Source organism: Rhinolophus ferrumequinum, chromosome 10, assembly GCF_004115265.2.
Source record: "Rhinolophus ferrumequinum isolate MPI-CBG mRhiFer1 chromosome 10, mRhiFer1_v1.p, whole genome shotgun sequence".
In the NCBI taxonomy this organism is placed as follows: Eukaryota; Metazoa; Chordata; class Mammalia; order Chiroptera; family Rhinolophidae; genus Rhinolophus; species Rhinolophus ferrumequinum.
This window is the reverse complement of record NC_046293.1, coordinates 51,607,421-51,625,117: the sequence shown is the minus strand read 5'-3', so window position 1 is coordinate 51,625,117 and position 17,697 is coordinate 51,607,421. Positions and strand designations below refer to the sequence as shown.

At 38.4% G+C, this 17,697-nt stretch overlaps 1 protein-coding gene across 5 annotated transcripts in view; it reads left to right on the top strand.

Moving 5' to 3' along the window:
* The window catches only part of TFCP2 (transcription factor CP2), a 41,044-nt gene that overhangs the window by 8,163 nt on the left and 15,184 nt on the right, over nt 1-17,697 (top strand). For all 5 annotated transcript variants that reach the window (XM_033118143.1, XM_033118140.1, XM_033118141.1 and 2 more), the window contains 3 exons: nt 11,896-12,047; nt 13,785-13,861; nt 14,740-14,845. In XM_033118143.1, coding sequence (XP_032974034.1) covers nt 11,896-12,047; nt 13,785-13,861; nt 14,740-14,845 — 335 coding nt within the window. The remainder of the gene's footprint in view (nt 1-11,895; nt 12,048-13,784; nt 13,862-14,739; nt 14,846-17,697) is intronic.

The following is a 17,697-nucleotide window of genomic DNA, read 5'->3' as shown; positions in this document are numbered from 1 at the left end:
AGAGTGGAAGTAAGATGATCCCTGAGAAGTGACCATTGAGTTTGCCTACATGGAAGACATTGGTGACCATGACAAGTACTTTTCATGGAGTGGTGGCGTGAAAGCCTCTCATGGTTTGAGGCATGAATCAGAGATGAGGAAACGTAGACTCTGTTTATATAGAGACTTCTAGAGAAGGTACAGAGAAATGCAGCAGTAGTTGAAGGGGGCGTTGTGGAAAGATTTAAAAAAAAAAGATGGGAGATACTCAAACATGATTGATTATGTGGTAATGGGTAGAATCCAATAGAGGAGATTGTTAGTACCTGCATTGAGACAAGGTGATAAATAGATGGATTCCAAGTCTGGGTAAGGATCAGCTTTCCTAGGAGGAAGAAGTTTGCCTTCGTTGTGTCGAGACCAAAAGATAAGATGGTTTCAATGGTATGTAGGTTTGAAAGATGTTTAAAAATGTTGTATGAGAGGTTTAATTAGTTAAATTGTATGTGAAGAGGCAATTGCAAGTAACACAGAAACACTCGGGAGTTCTTCACAGGGGTTGTAATAGCCAGGTGCTCAATACAGATTTGATAATAAATTATAGCCGCATTTTTTTGACTATTCATCCACAAGTATAACCCACTCACATTTGCTGAGTAGCCTAATTATAAAGCTTCAGATTTTCTAATGGGCATATTATTATTTTAATCATTTATTTAAATAATGTTTATTGAATACCTACTATGGCTAAGCCTTGTTGGTATGAGGGTGACAAATGAGGTCCTTGCACTGTTGGAGTTTGCATTCTCAGGGGAGGAGTAGATAGACAGACAGACAAGGAGATTTCAGAAAGAAGTTCATGATGAATATATGTAGGATCTGCTTTAGGTGGAGTGACCGTGAATGTCTCTGTAGATAGGAAAATTTAGCAGAGACCTGAATGATGAAAAAGAATCAGCCAGGCAGAAATCTGGAAATTTAGGTTCTGGGGATGGGAATCAACCATTGCAAAAGCTTTGAGTCCTTTTAGTGAAATCAGTTAATGGATACTATCATTCTATTAGTGTGAATTGCACAAATAGACACATGCAAATGTTGGTATGCACCATCTTTAGAAATAAGTTTGAAGCCTTCAATGGGAACTTTTGATTACTTTCCCCCCTTACGACTGTTTTGAACAGGTGCTGCTTTCGGCCAGGCATTGAGTGATAATAAAGAAGGATAAAACTTGGATAAAATTGATTCGTTTACTGTTTCTCCAATGCCTAAAATTGTGCCAGGCACATAAGTGCTCATAAGTGTTTATTGGATGAATGGAAGACTAAACTTGGATGTATATCTGCTGTTTACTAGCTGTGTAACCTTGGGTAAATTATTTAACAGCTCAAACTCCTTGAAGCTCAATTTCTTCAACTGGCAGATGAAGAGGGGGAGACAATCCCTCCTATCCCACAGCAGGATTGTGTGGATTAAGTACGAATTTATCTGTAAAAAAAAAAAATCAGTGGTAGCAGTTGATTTGGAGTGGAGGAGAGGAGAGCAAGGAAAAGGAACTCCAGTTTGTCTTCTGGAACTTTTAAAAAGGGAAGAGAGAAATAGGAAGTATAATAAGACTGAAAAGCTAAACCTGGTCCAGTTTGGAAGGGTCTTGGGAGCCCGGTGGAGCTAGCTCTTTATCTTGATTTCATTGGGAAGCCCCTGAAGCATTGCAAACAGAGTAGTGACATTTTAAATTTACATTTTTAAAGGTTACTCTGGAGATACAGAGAACAAACTGATGGTTGCTAGAGGGGAGGGGTTTTGGGGGGCTGGGTGAGAAAAGTGAAGGGATTAGGAAGTACAGATTGATAGTAACAAAATAGTCATGGAGATGTGAAATACAGTAAGGGAAATATAGTTAACCATATTGTGGAAACTATATATAGTGCCAAGTGGTTACTAGACTTATTGGAGGGATCACTTCATAAATTATATAAATGCCTGACACTACGCTGTACACCTGATATAAATAAAATTGAATGTCAACCAACTATAATTAAAAGTATATATAGTCACGGAATGTAAAGTACAGCATAGGGAATATAGTGAATAGTATTATAATAACTATGTACAGTGTCAGATGGGTAGTAGACTTGGTGGGGTTATCTTCATGAGGTGTGTGCATTTCTAGTCACTATGTTGTTTTGTACATCTGAAACTAATAACAAAAAATAAATAAGAAAACAAAACAAACAAAAAAGGTTATTCTGGCTGCCAGTTAGAGGGTATTGATAAAAAACTAGTTATCATTCCTGAGAAGGGTTGAAGCTCAGTGAACTGGGTATCTTCTGCTCTGCACATTCTAGAAATGTAAATTAATTATCTATCTGTCTACCTATAAAAGAAAGGGAGTAAATAATAGTTCTGCTTTGATTGCATTGTCAGGCCTAGTTGGGGACATCTCCGTGGACTTTGTTGGCCATTTTGCAAGAAAGGGCTTTCATCAAAGGTGTGTTCTGAAGGAGCAGAATTTTTATAAGCCCTCCCACTGTGAGCATACTACAGGGGAAAGATTTAGCTAAAGCCTTTTTACCATTTCTTAGGACTAGTGTTCTGGTACTTTTAGGATTTTCCCAAAAGTTGAAGCCTTAAAAAAAAACAGAAAAATGCCCGTGACTGTCTTTTACCGCAGGGAGGAATTGGGACTATGGAGACTGTATGGCTTTCAAGCTACGTTTGGTAGTGGGGATGCAATGGGCCAGGCAGAAGAACCCCAAAGTTGGTGAGAGATACTTCTTGCCAGTGAAGACGGAAAGCAGCTTACCTGCAAAAAAAATAAATAAATAAATAAAATAAAAGAGAAAAAAGAAAGAATGCACTGGCAGACATTTTGGACCTGAAAAGCAGCTTTGAGGCTCTGCACAGTATGGGCAGGACTAAGTGTGGTTTCCCTTAGTCACAGGAAAACAAAAACAGAACTTGTTGTTTTCCCAGTTAGGTCATACTATGATGGTAGATACCAGATCTTTGAATACTGAAGTGGGAGTTCTGCTTTCTATATCGAAATTGTCCGAGTGCCTGGACTATAATATGTAACCCGTGAATATCATTGCAGGTTGCCATTCATCACCTTGCCATAAATCGGAAAGGTCAGTGATTTCAGAAGTTTCATAAAAGAGCCTGGTACTAATGATGCCACAGGTGATGTTTTCCATTAGCAGTGTTTTAATTAGATTTGCAGGCTGGTGAGAGCTAATCCTGTAATGAAGGAAAAAAACTGAAAAGCCGGCCTATATCCGGCCAATATCCTGAGGCAGGGCTGTGCTGCTTCAGATTTCTTTGATTAAACTTTTAATATCTCACAAACTCTCTGCAAGTATCTGACGTTGGTCAAATACTTTTCCGCTTCCAAAATACGAATAAGTAAGGCTTGGAGACAAATTTAAAATGAGAAGTTTTTAGTGACTTTCTAAGCTTGAGGAAAGTAATCACATTGCTTATAGAAGTAAATACGTGAATTGGCAAGTAATTCAGCTGAGTAGAAATGAGGGAGATTCAAGGACTTGAGGGGGAAAGAAATTATTAATAGCTTCATTTTTTTGATAAACTTGGAGACGTACCTAATGACAACTATTCAAACTTCTGGACTCTCACAACTGTGCTGAAGCATGGTTTATACCCAGAAACACTTCTTAAAGTGCTTAAAGAACATTAAGCCCATATTGAGATCTGGAAAAAAGTTCCAAAAACAGTATTCCTAAAGAAAGACTGTCAGATGACCAGTGTCTCTACCAGGAGCACCATCAGCATAAAATCTAGATACAGTGTTTTTATCCAGGTTTGAAGTTGGAGGGGGGTAGAGTTAAGCTATTCAGAGCCGAGTTGTATAAAACACCTACTAGAAACATACTAGGCCTCTTTGAATCACATCATTTTTGCTATATATTTTTAAATAATTCACTCAGGCTTCCTTGAGTGTTAGTAATACTTAAGGACAGTGAACAGGAATGTAGGAAAACAATTGTTTTTTAGAATAATGTTGTATGATTTGTTGCTGTACAGAGATAAAAATTCAGATGGCAGTGATGCCGTGCTCTGTAAAGGGGTCTTATCTATAACTGCTGAACCAACTCCCTTACCGTTGGTGTTGTGTCAAGATGGCTCACCTCTGTAAAATCAGGTCTTGGTATAGAAAGGGGGTCACCACAGATGACATAGCGAAAGCAAACCCATTACCTTGGCTTATTAAAACACAACGCTAAGTAGTTAAGCTCACCAACCTTTCCCTCCCCGTTCTGATTTAATTGGCATGGAATATGGCCTGGAAGGGATTTTTTAAAGCTCCCCAGGTGATTCTTAACATGCAGCCACTGTTGAGAACTACTGGTATTTACGTGCCTTCCATACAGACCTGACTCCTTTAATTTAGTAATGCAGTCTACAAGTATGGCAGACGGTGGCTTAAACTATTTTATTTCCAAATATTTTCTGTCTTAAAAAGCAGGATGTGGATTGCAACATTTAAGGCCGTCTTCAGTACGAATATGTTGGCTGTTAGATTTAGCAGCATTGTTTGCTGCTTTGCAATGGAGAGTGATGCACTATATGAGTTTAAAAATGAGAGAGCCAAAAGGGACCCAATAAGGATGAGTTGGAGGAAGCGTCCCTTTTCTATTGACTACCGGCTGTATATACGCTCTGTGCGAGTCTCTGAGTATTTAATTATCTATTGAAGTCGATAATATCCCTGTTCTCTAGTAGCTGAATTACAGTCTGATGTGGAAGACTTGTCTTTTATTGTTAGTTTAAGTATTGTTTTTGAAACTTGTTTCAGTTCTGTAGACACACAAACATATGTATGTGTGTACTGGGCCTTAATATAAAAATGACTTAATGTTAGTGGGATTCAAAGAAGTTTGAAAGCCACAGGACTAGAGAATGTGAGAAGGTGGAGGAAAAGAAGTGGTTGGTTGTCTTATTCCCTTAATGGGCCAGACTGATCATCATGCACATTTATTTTCTCTCCTTCTCTCACAGACTTTTTTTTTTTTTAATTTTATTGGGGAACATTGGGGAACAGTGTGTTTCTCCAGGGCCCATCAGCTCCAAGTCGTTGTCCTTCAATCTGGTTGTGGAGAACGCAGCTCACCTCCAAGTCCAGTCGCCGTTTTCAATCTTAGTTGCAGCCCACCTTAGGTGCGCAGCCCACCATCCCATGTGGGAATTGAACCAGCAACCTTGTTGTCGAGAGCTCTCGTTCTAACCAACTGAGCCATCCGATTCCTGTCACATACTTTTTTGTTTGTCTTATACCTGGTTGCTTATTCTTTGGATCTGGCCATATTGTTCAAATTCTTTCCTACTGTGTCTTTACCAGAAGAGTGAAAATATGTATGTTTTATTGGCAATGTTTTTATGGCATCGACTTGCTGTTTTAAAAGGTAGTGTAAGTATAGCATAATTGTCATACTGTATTCTGAGATGGTTATACGAGCTCTGTTGTTTATCCTTAAATACCACACAGTGGCTTTTGGAATGCATCCTTTTATTTTTTTCTGTGTGTGAGGTTGGTTTCTCTCTTTTTTGGTAGAGCTATTCTAAGTAAGGATGATTTAATATCTTCCTTTACATATTCATCACTACTTTTAAGTTTTGTTATAAAGAATTATTTAGAAACATTGGAACAGGGGCCTATTTCTTTATCTTTTATTTAATAAACCACCCCTAACATGTAGTGGCTTCAAACAACGACAGCTCTTCACTTCTCAGGAGCCCATGCATTGATTGTGCAGATCTGCCTGATGTGGTGTCAGCTGAGGCCGCAGCCACCTGGACACCTGGCTGGAATATTCAAGATGGCTCACTCACGTGCCAGTGTTGGGCTCTCGGACACTGGGGTGGCTGGATTGATATCTATCTGTCTGTCTGTCTGTCTCTGTCTCTCTTTCTTTCCATGTAGCCTCAGGGACTCTCCCTCTCCATGTTGCCAATCCATGTATTCTCTCCATAAGGGTAGCCAGACTTCTTGCCTGGCAGGTCAGGGTTCCCCAACACACAAAAGTGAAAGCTGACAATCCTTAAAGCTTAGTCCCTAGGCCAGAAGTGGCATATTGCTACTTCCTCCACACTGTCTTTGGCAAAGCAGTTTACCAGCCCACGTTCACCAGATGCGAGGTGGAAGGAGGGCCGCATACAGGGGTGAGTGCAGGAGATGCTGACCGTCAGGGGCCCTCCCTGGAGATGAGCTACCAGAGAGACGTTTAGCAGCCTGGGTATGGAATCGCATGCAGTGTTTCTGGTATAGAAAATGTAAGACTACATTTGGATTCTCTAGATTTGATTTCATTTCTTCTCAAGCTCTGTTTCAGCATTTGTCCTATTACAGTTAGATAGGAACTTTTTAGCAACTGTTTAGCTACAAGTTAGGCATAAATGAAAAAGAACTCAGTAAATTACAAATTGGTTAGGGAGAAGTTAATATAGAATGGGGAGTAGAGGATGTCATAAAGTTTGTGTTAAAAAATTAGTAAGAACTACAAAGATGTACGATTTATTGACTACTGCTGAAACTTGGAAGACCAAGGGAAAGAAAAAAAAGGAAAGATGGAAAATGAAATTATTTTATTTTAAAAAATTAGTATGTGGTTTTTAGTACTTAGTATAAGAGTGTCTGGCACTCATAAGTACTCAGTGAGTATTTGAATGAATGATTGAAGTGTTCGTTTTAAAAAGGGAGTTATCAATACCACACTAAAGTTGTATTCCACTTACTACTACCGTGTTTCCCTGAAAATAAGATGTAGCTGGACCATCAGCTCTAATGTGTCTTTTGTAGCAAAAATTAATATAAGACCTGGTCTGATATTATATATGTTAAAATAAGACCGGGTCTTATATTAATTTTTGCTCCAAAAGATGCGTTAGAGCTGATGGTCCAGCTACATCTTATTTTTGGGGAAACACGGTATCTACCATTGTTTCCCCGAAAATAAGACTTAACTGGACAATAAGCCCTCGCATGATTTTTCAGGGTGACATCTCCTGAACATAAGCCCTAATGCGTCTTTGGGAGCAAAAATTAGTATAAGAGCTGGTCTTATTTTCGGGGAAGCACGGTAGTTCATACACAGTTTAGAAGAGTGTATTCTGAGAACTCAGTTCATTAGAATCACCTTGCCCAAGTGGATAAGATGTACTTTCTCTAAAAATTAAAAACATTTTTATGTCTTGGCTTTAATCAAGAATATCATTTTTATTTTGAATTTCATATTAATACTGCAGTTGTTTCCTTAGAAATTTATAATATCGCCGCCACAGGTTCCCTATGTCTGTTTCCATGGTTTTCTGCAGAACTTTTTTCACCAGGATAATAAAAATAGCAGTTCCAAATGGCAAAGACACAGAAAAAAATGTGTAACATCTTTTCAAGGTGCCAAATTCACTGTAAAGGGAGGACTACAGTATACTATTAAAATGTTATTTTCAATACATAGTAAAAAAAAAAATTCTGATTTAAAGTGAAAAAAAGAATATCATTTTAGGAATTGTCTGTGTTAGAAAATGCTACACTGATGAGTCTTTTGGACTTGGTATATAGAAGGTTTAGCATGCCTAGATGTTTTCTGTGCCTTTATTATGATTTGTCTTATATTTGTCGTGGCAAATACACAAAGGTAGAAATGAAATTTAAAAAGTATATATAGAGAGGTTTATAAGCCAATTGGTCTAACCGCAGTATATAGGCTTTTATAGCTATCATTTGGCTGCTGCTTTCTATAGCAGATGCTATAGTACATACTTTGGACTATAATAGCGGTGAACTAGTGATACTTCCTGTCTACTGGAGGGTACTATATACCAAATAGTATTTTCTAATAATACATCAGATCCCTAGGCCTATCCCAGTGCAGCTTCTACAATCTTAACAGACTCAAAACATTTAGGTCCTTTTATAATAATATCATAGAATCGATTTGGAGGATATTTTGAAGAGGCCAACTCTTTCAACCCCGAACTGGTCGTTGAATCTGTAGAGTAGACCTAACAAGCCTTTGCTTCAGACAAACAGCCTCATATCCTTCACTTACTCTTCAAATGACATGACATTGGGTCGCCTCACTGATTCTCATCTCTTTCCTTAGATTTTTAAAGTGCTCTTTCTAAAGTTCCACATTCAGAAAACTAAGCACAAAATTCAAGTGTAAGTGTGATTTGCATAGACAAGAATGTCATTTCCTTTGCTTTGTTTTTAATGAAACCTTATAGCAGCGGTTTTGGCAGACACATCGCAGTTTATCTCATTGAAATAGATTTTTTTAAAATAGATTTTTTTAAAGCCGTAGTCTTTCTCACATACAGTGAGCCATTTTGTTGTTTTAGTTCTTAATTGCATGACTTTACATTTATCCTTATTAGGTCTTATCCTGTTAGATTTAGCTTCCTGTTCCAGCCAGTTAGAATTACTTTAAAAGTTGATTCTATCCTATAGGATATTTGCTTTCCCATCCCAGATTCCTGTTATTTGCATATTTCATCATCATCCTCTTCAGTGCCCTCATCCAAATTGTTTATTTATAAAAAAATGTTGTGGACGATGAGTTTCTCTGGGGTCCTGTGGCATACCACTAAACCTTCTAAACTTATCTGCTCTCTAGGTACAGATGTCTAGTTATCTGTAAAGCCACTTCACTATTGTAAAATTCATATATTTCACCTTGAACAAGGATGTCAAGAGAGACTTTATTTTGTGCGTTACTGAAATCTAGAAATAGTTATGCTTACATCATCACTGGTCAAATCATGTAAAAAAGGAAAACAAGTTAGTTTGATCATGGCTCTTAGTGACTTCTGAAGTCCTGCCTAAATACTCGTAAACTATTTTTTTTTTTACTCCCCCGCCACTCTTTGTTTTGATGTCATATTTTACATGTTTTGTTTGGTGTGTCCATTGATCATTTATTGTAGTTACAGTTAATTTTGCTACTATTGTCTTTTTTTTTTATTAGTTTCAGGTGCACAAGGCAAAGTAATACTTAGACGTTTATCATTTATATCCCTCACACTGTGTGAACCCCCTCCCCCCATCCACCATCCCCCTGACATCGCACAGAGCCATTACATTTGCTACTATTGTCTTTTAACCTTTATATTTTTTAAGTGGTTGATTCACTGTGATTATTGTACATTTGCCTTTATTGGTGAGATTTTGTTTTCTTTCTTGTATTTTCTTATTTCTGATTATGGCCTTTTCTGCGTAAAGAGATTGTGTGAGAGTCTGGGAATCACACCTCTCTGTGTTCTTTGTCCGTCTTCCTGCCTTTCGGGCTTGGTTGCTTTCTTTTGAGGCTCCCACCACTTCCTCCTTTCTGATCAGTTTCTTCTTCCTGGTCAAATTAGGTTCAGAATATAATTCTGCTCATTTCTTCTGCCTTCTGGGTGATAGCATAATTAGCAAGGCGAATTTTTTATTATTTATGCTGTTTTTCAGTTGAATGAGATTTTTCACTAGATGTTCAAGGTGCAGGAATCTTTTATCACTTTGTGACAGAGGGCCCCTACCAAGAAAGTAAGATAATTTCACCATTACTCGGTACTCAGGACATCTCACTGGCTTCATTTCAAAACTCACAGGGCTCTCTCTCCTTACCAGGTGTCCTCGCAGGTCCACAAATCCAAGCAAATCAGTTATTGACCATTTATTTACTGGATATTTTTTCTTTTGATGCTGACATCAGAGTAGGGTGTAATCTTTTCAGTGCTTCCTCTTTTATGCTGTAACCAACATAGGGATATCGGCATGTTTTTCAAATGTTTTATTGTCATCATGCTGGAGTCTAAATTAGGGTTGTATGTAGGGAAGTTAGAAGTTCATGACATCCTTCTGTCCCAAGTTAGCTAGTTTCTAATTTCCTTTGATGCTATGGACACCTGTTTAATTGCCTCTTTTACTCAAGATAGAGCTCATCAAACCTCTCTCTTTCTATGCTCTAAGCTCTTTCTAGAAGAGGGCATTCAACAGCTGGTAGGCCTGAGGGAGAAGGTTAAACTATAGTTGTAAATTAGTAGACCATTCAGAGGCTGCCTTATCTCAAAAGGGTAATTTATACCTCAGGACAGGACCACGAAGCAGCTCTTCAGGGAATCTCAGTTACATACAGGAAAGATCACTCCTGATACTGCTTCTGTTCCTCTGTTACTTCCACTCAAATGCTTTCTGCTGTGCCTCCACTCTCAGGTGTGGATTTCCACTTAGCGATGCATATTTTTAACATATGCTCCACTTATTGTTTTAACAGGTAAGGTTTCTGTATCCTTATATTTGATCAGCGATACTGTGAGATGTTGTGAATTCCAAAATGACCGCAAGGTATTAAGGCTGAGTATTTGGGAGAATGCAAACAAATAAACAAAAATGTAAATCATACCAACACATATTTACTAAGCACATACAAGAGAAGTTATTCCTTCAATAGCTTATGTTTTATTGGAATGAATTAAATGCATGAAGCAATCAGAGACTATAAAATGCCAAATTATAGATTGGTAGCAACTCCTTAGAATCCACCAAAGTGGGTTTTCCTAATCTGCGCTCAGCTTACCTCGGAGAAGGAGCAGACTTCTGTAGTTCCAAAATTGTTTCTTGCTGAATTTGTTATTGTTTTGGTAAAAGCAGAGGCCTGGAACTGTAGTTACCAGTGACCTTTAACCTCCACCTCTAGGAATGTGAAACTGAATGGTATTTTTATTCCCACAGCAGAGTAATAAAATGCAGTGTCCCAAGAACATGAGTAATTCAGATATATATGAGGTTTTTAGATCTTAAAATCTCTGATGAGAAAATATAGTTTTGTGTACTTGATTTGGCTGTACTATTTTGCGTAAATTTTAGGGGTAACTTTATAGAATCAATTTTTGAATTCCAGCCTGAAATGACAGTCTTTTGCATAGTCATGATTGGTTAGGTGTAATGCCACCTTACATTGAGACGACTAGGAACTGTTGCTATATATTAGCCTTGCTAGGCACTGACATTTGTGAAGGAAAAGAACACCCTACATTCCTAAAGGTTGAGCTGTTGCTATGTGCAAAATCCTATTTGCCTTGATTCCTGGTAATCTTCACTAATCTTTCAAGGAATCATCAGATGTGATGTACTTAAGAATGGTATGGCAACAAAGTCTCCCAAAGATTTGACATCTTTTGTTATTACACTGTAATGAAAGTTATATGAATGCCCTGGAGTGCTCCCTTCCCCCCCTCTCTCACTGTCACTCATTCAAAATGTCTGATAATTGAGATGGCTGCTAAGTGACTAATGGGTGGGTAGCATATACAGCATGGAGATGCTGGACAAAGGGATGGTTCAGGTCCTGGATGGGACAGAGCAGGACAGCTCGAGATTTCACCACCCAGAATGGTGTGCAACTTAAAACTTGCGAGTTGTTTATTTCTGGAATTTTACATGTAATATTTTTAGATTGTGGGTGACTGAAACCATGTCAGAACCGTGGACGAGGGAGGCCTGCTCTGCACACGCTGCAGTTGGTGCCTTACTGAGAACAGACACATTATAGAGTGTCCGAAAGGGAGATGTTTGGGAGGCTACGTACGATCTTCAGAGCCCTTTTAGGAACACCGGTCTGTGTTTCCTAGAACTGCTCTCTTCTGACATTTAGGTGGTCTTAGCAGTGAATACCTGTCATTGCTCACATTGTTGTGGTCAGGGGGCTGTCACAGCAAGTGATCGCAACGGAATGGTTGGAAAGAAACCACCAAAGTGAGTAACGTTCCAAAGCAAATGGCAGTTAAATTGTCTCAACAATAAAGGTGCTTTATACTCTGGTTTCTCTTCAGATCGTATAAATCTTTCGCCTTTTACAATAAAGGTACTTTCATATCATTGTCATATGTTGACAAAAGTCTTTTTTTTTCTTTTAGTGATGTCCTCGCATTACCCATTTTTAAGCAAGAAGAGTCAAGTTTGCCTCCTGATAATGAGAATAAAATCCTACCTTTTCAGTATGTGCTTTGCGCTGCCACTTCTCCAGCAGTGAAACTCCATGATGAAACCCTGACATATCTCAATCAAGGTTAGATGCGTCCTTATTAGTTAGTATTGTTACAGACCTGCTGGATTCATGGTATTTAATTAGGTACACTTTATGTAAAAAATACTTCTTTCTAGTGTGACCTGTCAAAGTTAAAGGCTTACTTACGTCAGAGATTTGAGTTTTAATGTCATATTTGATACATGTTACTGGCTTCTTTTGTCTACCTGCCCATTTTTAGTTCCCATCTCCCTCTTTTTTCTAATCCACGTTCCCCATTGGTTACTGTCTGAGAAGTATTACCTACCCAGCACTCTCGTTTACCAGTTGTATGGCCTTGCACAAGTTGCTTAAACTCTTTACGTTGCAATTTCCTTATCTGTAAAAATGGGATTGGTAATACCTTAGAGAGCTGTATCAATTACATGATACATGATACAATGTATGATATAACGTATAATATCATTATATAATGTATAATATCATACATTACATGATATAATGTATGAAAACACTTAGCACTATGCCGAGCATATAGTAAAGGATTATAGTTGTTACTAATACTGATAACGTTGTACTATTGTCTAGTCAACCAACTGAATTTTATTTTACTTTTTCCTGCCTCTAAGAAAGCTCCTGCATTTAACAACTATCTGCCATACACCCCTAAGCAAGATATTGTGGGGGCTAGAAACTTGCATAAGATTCTATCTCTACTCTTCTGAGATGAACGGGGTTTTTACAAAGTTTTACTCTAGCCTTAAGTGATTTGAAAACCTTTTTCTACAATGTGTCACCTCGAGTTCTGCTGGCAATATAGCAGTAATGATGATGACAGCTAACATACATTAAGTGCCAGGCATTGTTTTATGAGCTTTATATGTATTAAGGCATTTAATCCTATCAACAACTCTATGAGATGGATTACTAAATATTATTCCCGTTTTATAGATGAGGCGACTGAGGCAAAGGTTAAGAAACTTGCAAAGGTCACACAATGGAAGAAGCAGGTTTTGAACTCAGGGAGTAGTTTGGCTTCCAGCTACATTGAACTCCTGAGCAAGGGGACCAGCACAAAATCTAACATCCTGCACAAATCTAACATCGCTTTTCATGCAAAGCTCCAGAAAGGTTGCTAAAATGCCATTTTGGGGGAGGGTAGGGGAGTGTGGAGAAAGAGGAATCTTGAATCATTCAGTAATTCCAAGTCACAATTCTGTCCAAAAGAGGGATACTCCTCGTGGTATTTAAAGGGCATCAGTGTACCACATCTGTGCCTGGACTATTTTCTAGATGCCCCAACACCGAGCTGATTCTAAACACGTGGGTCCACCCCTGGGTCCCTTAGTCTGCCTGCAGGTAAACCATTAGGGGAGAGGGAAGCACGCCACACCCTGCGGTGTCATGGGACTGAGGGAGTTCTCGTTTGTCTTTACAGCACACAGGCACCAGCTCCCTCCCGTGTGCCCTAGGTCCACCACACACCCGCCCCGTCTCGCAGCCCAGATCCACCATCTGGAGAGTCTGGACTGGAGCCTGACAGTTCTTTCCTCCAACCCCTGGGACTCACACCCCTCAGCCCTCATGCCCCTCAGCTTATCCGACAAAGTGAGGTGGCCGCATACTTACTGTCATCAGAGAACACTGCTCTCCTAAAATTCAACTCACTGCCACCACAACGAACCACGCGAAACTCTCCTCCCAGTGGAATTTTATTCTTTCTGAATTTTGCAAAGTTAATTTATGATGAATGTAATACGTAGTTATTTTGTCTTCTAGGACAGTCTTATGAAATCCGAATGCTAGATAATAGGAAACTTGGAGAACTTCCAGAAATTAATGGCAAGTTGGTGAAGGTAAAAGAAAATGAGTAAATGATTCCTCTGTACATCCTTTTACTGACCCTTTGTCATATTGTTTGGCTTCCATAAGGGCTTGGTGCTGTCTCTTCCCTGCTACAATTTCCTAGCAGAGTGGTGAACTGTGGTGTTAATTCTTTGGGGTCAGAGGGAACCCCCCTATTCACATGGATTTTTCAGAGCTACAGAAACAGAAGGCTTACCACTCCAGCTCAGGGTAGTCTCCTGGCTCCGTGAAGTTCTTTTCGAGTGGAATCAAGTACCCTCCTTGAGATCTTTAGAGAAGCTCCTGTGTCTCCTTGGATACTTGGTCTGGTAGCAAGGAAAACAGAAGCTACTATTGACAAATAGTGGTTCCCTTAGTCTAGGCTGACTTTTGGGACAGAGGAGTTTACTCAGCAGCTATAAAAGGTGGTAAGAAGGATATTAATAGGCACCTCCACAAAGTAAGAGTAACAAAAGGAAAATTGACGCAAACTGCCCCTAGCTCCCCTCAGTGTTTACAGTGTGTATGGGTGGGTTAGCAAGCAGGGGACTTGATGAGTTTTTCATATGCATCTGAAGAGCCAAGCCGAATATTACATGGTGACAGTAGAGGCACGCAGAAATGCTTCCCATAGGGGTGCTTTATACCTAATTACCATCAGATGTTTAAGCCAAGTTTTAAATATGGTACCAGTTAACTATAAAGATTATACGTGAGCAATTGTAAACTTAAACGTGAAATAGTTTGGTATGGTATGAGTTTTAGAGTGAAACAGGTCTTAAAAATAATTTTAGGTTGTGTCTAGAAACTGCGGGTGACTCCTGCAAATTTTTCTTTGTGGGATTTTTAAGGGACCGTATTTTCATTTGATTTTGTTGCTTCCTTTTAGAGTATATTCCGTGTAGTGTTCCACGACAGGCGACTACAATACACTGAACACCAGCAGCTGGAGGGCTGGAGGTGGAACCGACCTGGAGATAGAATTCTTGACATAGGTGAGTTAAGAGAATCTGTTGCTCAGGAAATGCCTATAACTATGGTCTGAGAACTGGTTTTCTGTACTTGATGTTTACTGTGATTCAGAATGCTTCAGGGGCTCAGTTAGCATGAACTTGGACATGGTTATTGAGTAAGCCTGAAAAATTACTGTATGATGATACCAAAATTAAATTTGGAAGTGTAGACCGTTCAGTTTCATAACAGTTGCATCCATTACTTCAGGGTGATTTTGTGTTTTATTTTTTAAATTTAGTTGTAGTAAAATACACGTAACATAAAGTATGCCATTTTAACCATTTTTAATAAGTGAAATTATCCAGTATTTGCCTTTTTGTAATTGGCTTATTTCTCTTAGCATAATCCTCAAGTTTCATCCATGTAGTGTCAGAATTTCCTTTCTTTTTTTTTTTTTTTAATAAATTTTATTGGGGAATATTAGGGGACAGTGTGTTTCTCCAGGGTCCATCAGCTCCAAGTCATTGTCCTTCAGTCTAGTTATGGACAGCGCAGCTCAGCTCCAATTCCAGTTGCCATTTTCAGTCTTAGTTGCAGGGGGCGCAGCCCACCATCCCATGCAGGGATTGAACTGGCAACCTTGTTGTTGAGATCCTGTGCTCTAACCAACTGAGCCATCCGGCCGCCCTGAATTTCCTTTCTTTTTATGGCTGAATAATATTCCATGTGTATAGATGCCACGTGTTATTTATACATTCATCCCTCAGTAGACAATTGGGTTGATTCCACCTTTTGGCTATTGTGAATAATGCTAGTATGACTGTGGGTATACAAATACTTATTTCAGTCTCTGCTTTTAATTTTTTTGGGTACATAACCAGAAGTGGAATTGCCGGATTATATGACAATTCTGTTTTTAATTTTTTGAGGAACCACCATACTGTTTTATACAGCAGCTGCACATTTTACGTTCTCATCAGAATTGCACAGGGCTCTAATTACTCTGTCTCCTTGCCAACACTTTCCTTCCTTCCTTGCTTCCTTCCTTCCTTCCTTCCTTCTTCTCTCTCTCTCTCTCTCTCTCTCTCTCTCTCTCATAATAGCCATCCTAATGGGTATGAAGTGGTATCCCACTGTGGTTTTGATTTCCATTTCTCTAATGATTAGCAATGTCAGGCATCCCTTCATATTGACTGTATATCTTTGGAGAAATGTGTGTTCAAGTGCTCTGCCCATTTTTGAATCCGGTTGTTTTGTTGTTGTTGTTGCGTTGTAGACGTTTTTTATATATTCTGGTTGTTAACCCCTTATCAGATATATGATTTGCAATGTTTTCTCCCCTCTGTGTGGGTTGTATTTTCATTGTGTTGATAGTATATTGTCCTTTGATGCACAAAAGTTTTAAATTTTGATGTAGTCCAGTATATCTGTTTCTTAAATTTCCTGTGCTTTGTTTTCACATCTAAGAAATCATTGCAAAATCCACTGTCATTAGGCTTTTCTGGCATATTTTCTAAGAATTTTATAGTTTTAGGTCTTAAGTATTTAGTTAATTTTTGTATATGGTGTAAAGTAAGGGTCCAAATTCATTCCTTGCATGTGGATATCTAATTTTCCCAACACCATGTGTTGAAAGGACTATCCTTTACCATTGAATAGTTTTGGTACCCATGTCTAAAATAATTTTACCATTTGTGTGTAGGTTCTGGGCTTTCTGTTCCCTTTGTCCATCTTTATGCCATACCACAGTGTTTTGATAACTAACTTTGTAATAAGTTTTGAAATCAGGAAGTATGAGACCTCCAACTTTATTATTTGTCAAGATTGTTGTGGTTATTCAGGATCTGATATTTTGTTTGGAGTAGTATGTAAAAGGGGCCAGGTTTTTCCCCTAAATTCTGCAAATTCCTTTATTTTATTAATCCCTGAGAGCTAGGTTAGTGATTTGTTTTACCTGAAGGAAGAGACCTGGGATTAAAATCTATGTCTCTTGGTTTGCAGTTCAGGTTTTCCGACTTTGCTAAACAGAGTAGAATATTTTTTTTTATATCATGGGATGTAAGAGTAGGATCTTTACAAACACACATACAGTCTTTTCATCAACGTACTTTTAATCCCAACATCTGTGTCTTTGTCTCTTATTGGTTATTATCTCCTATTGGTAAACATAGTTAAACAAATCTAAGTACTGCTAGGTTTACCTGAGAAAATACTGGTTCTCATACAGATGCCCTGATATCTATCCATTGGATAAACTGGTTAGAATGAATTCTACACAGCTAACACTGGAGTGGGACCCACTTGACGCTTTCTTGTTTGAATCATTGATACTAAAACAGGGAATGATATTGGCATGTATGCTATATGGGATGGAAAGCAAAGTTCTCCCGCCCATTCATTTTTGCTTACTTCTTGAGTATGAGATCTGTCACTATTACAGAATTATTTGATGACTTCATAAGTCCAAATCAATCTTTATGTTAAATTTTTCCCACTTCTATCGGTGCTACAATGCTTTCTGCCTTTATTCAGACACTCTGCTTTATCTTTCTGCAGCAATGCTCCTAGTGTACTTCTAGTAATAACACCAATCTTAAAATTATAAATGAAGCAGATTATAAATTAAAATTTTCATGACACTAGAGCTAGTGTGTAGACTGAATCTATCTTTAAATAGAATTTTGGCAAATTAAAAGCAAACTGCTTTTAAATTGTCTTTTAAAAGTTGTTAAAGTGGAAAAAAGATACTCAGAATCAAAGTACTTAGGTCAGTTTTAGCTCCATTCAAAGCCTTTTCACCGGCAAAAAGAGGTTTATATAAAAATACTGACAGCTAGGGACCATAATACCTGTGTAAGAATCAGTGTTTTCTTATTTAAACCCAGTAGTACTC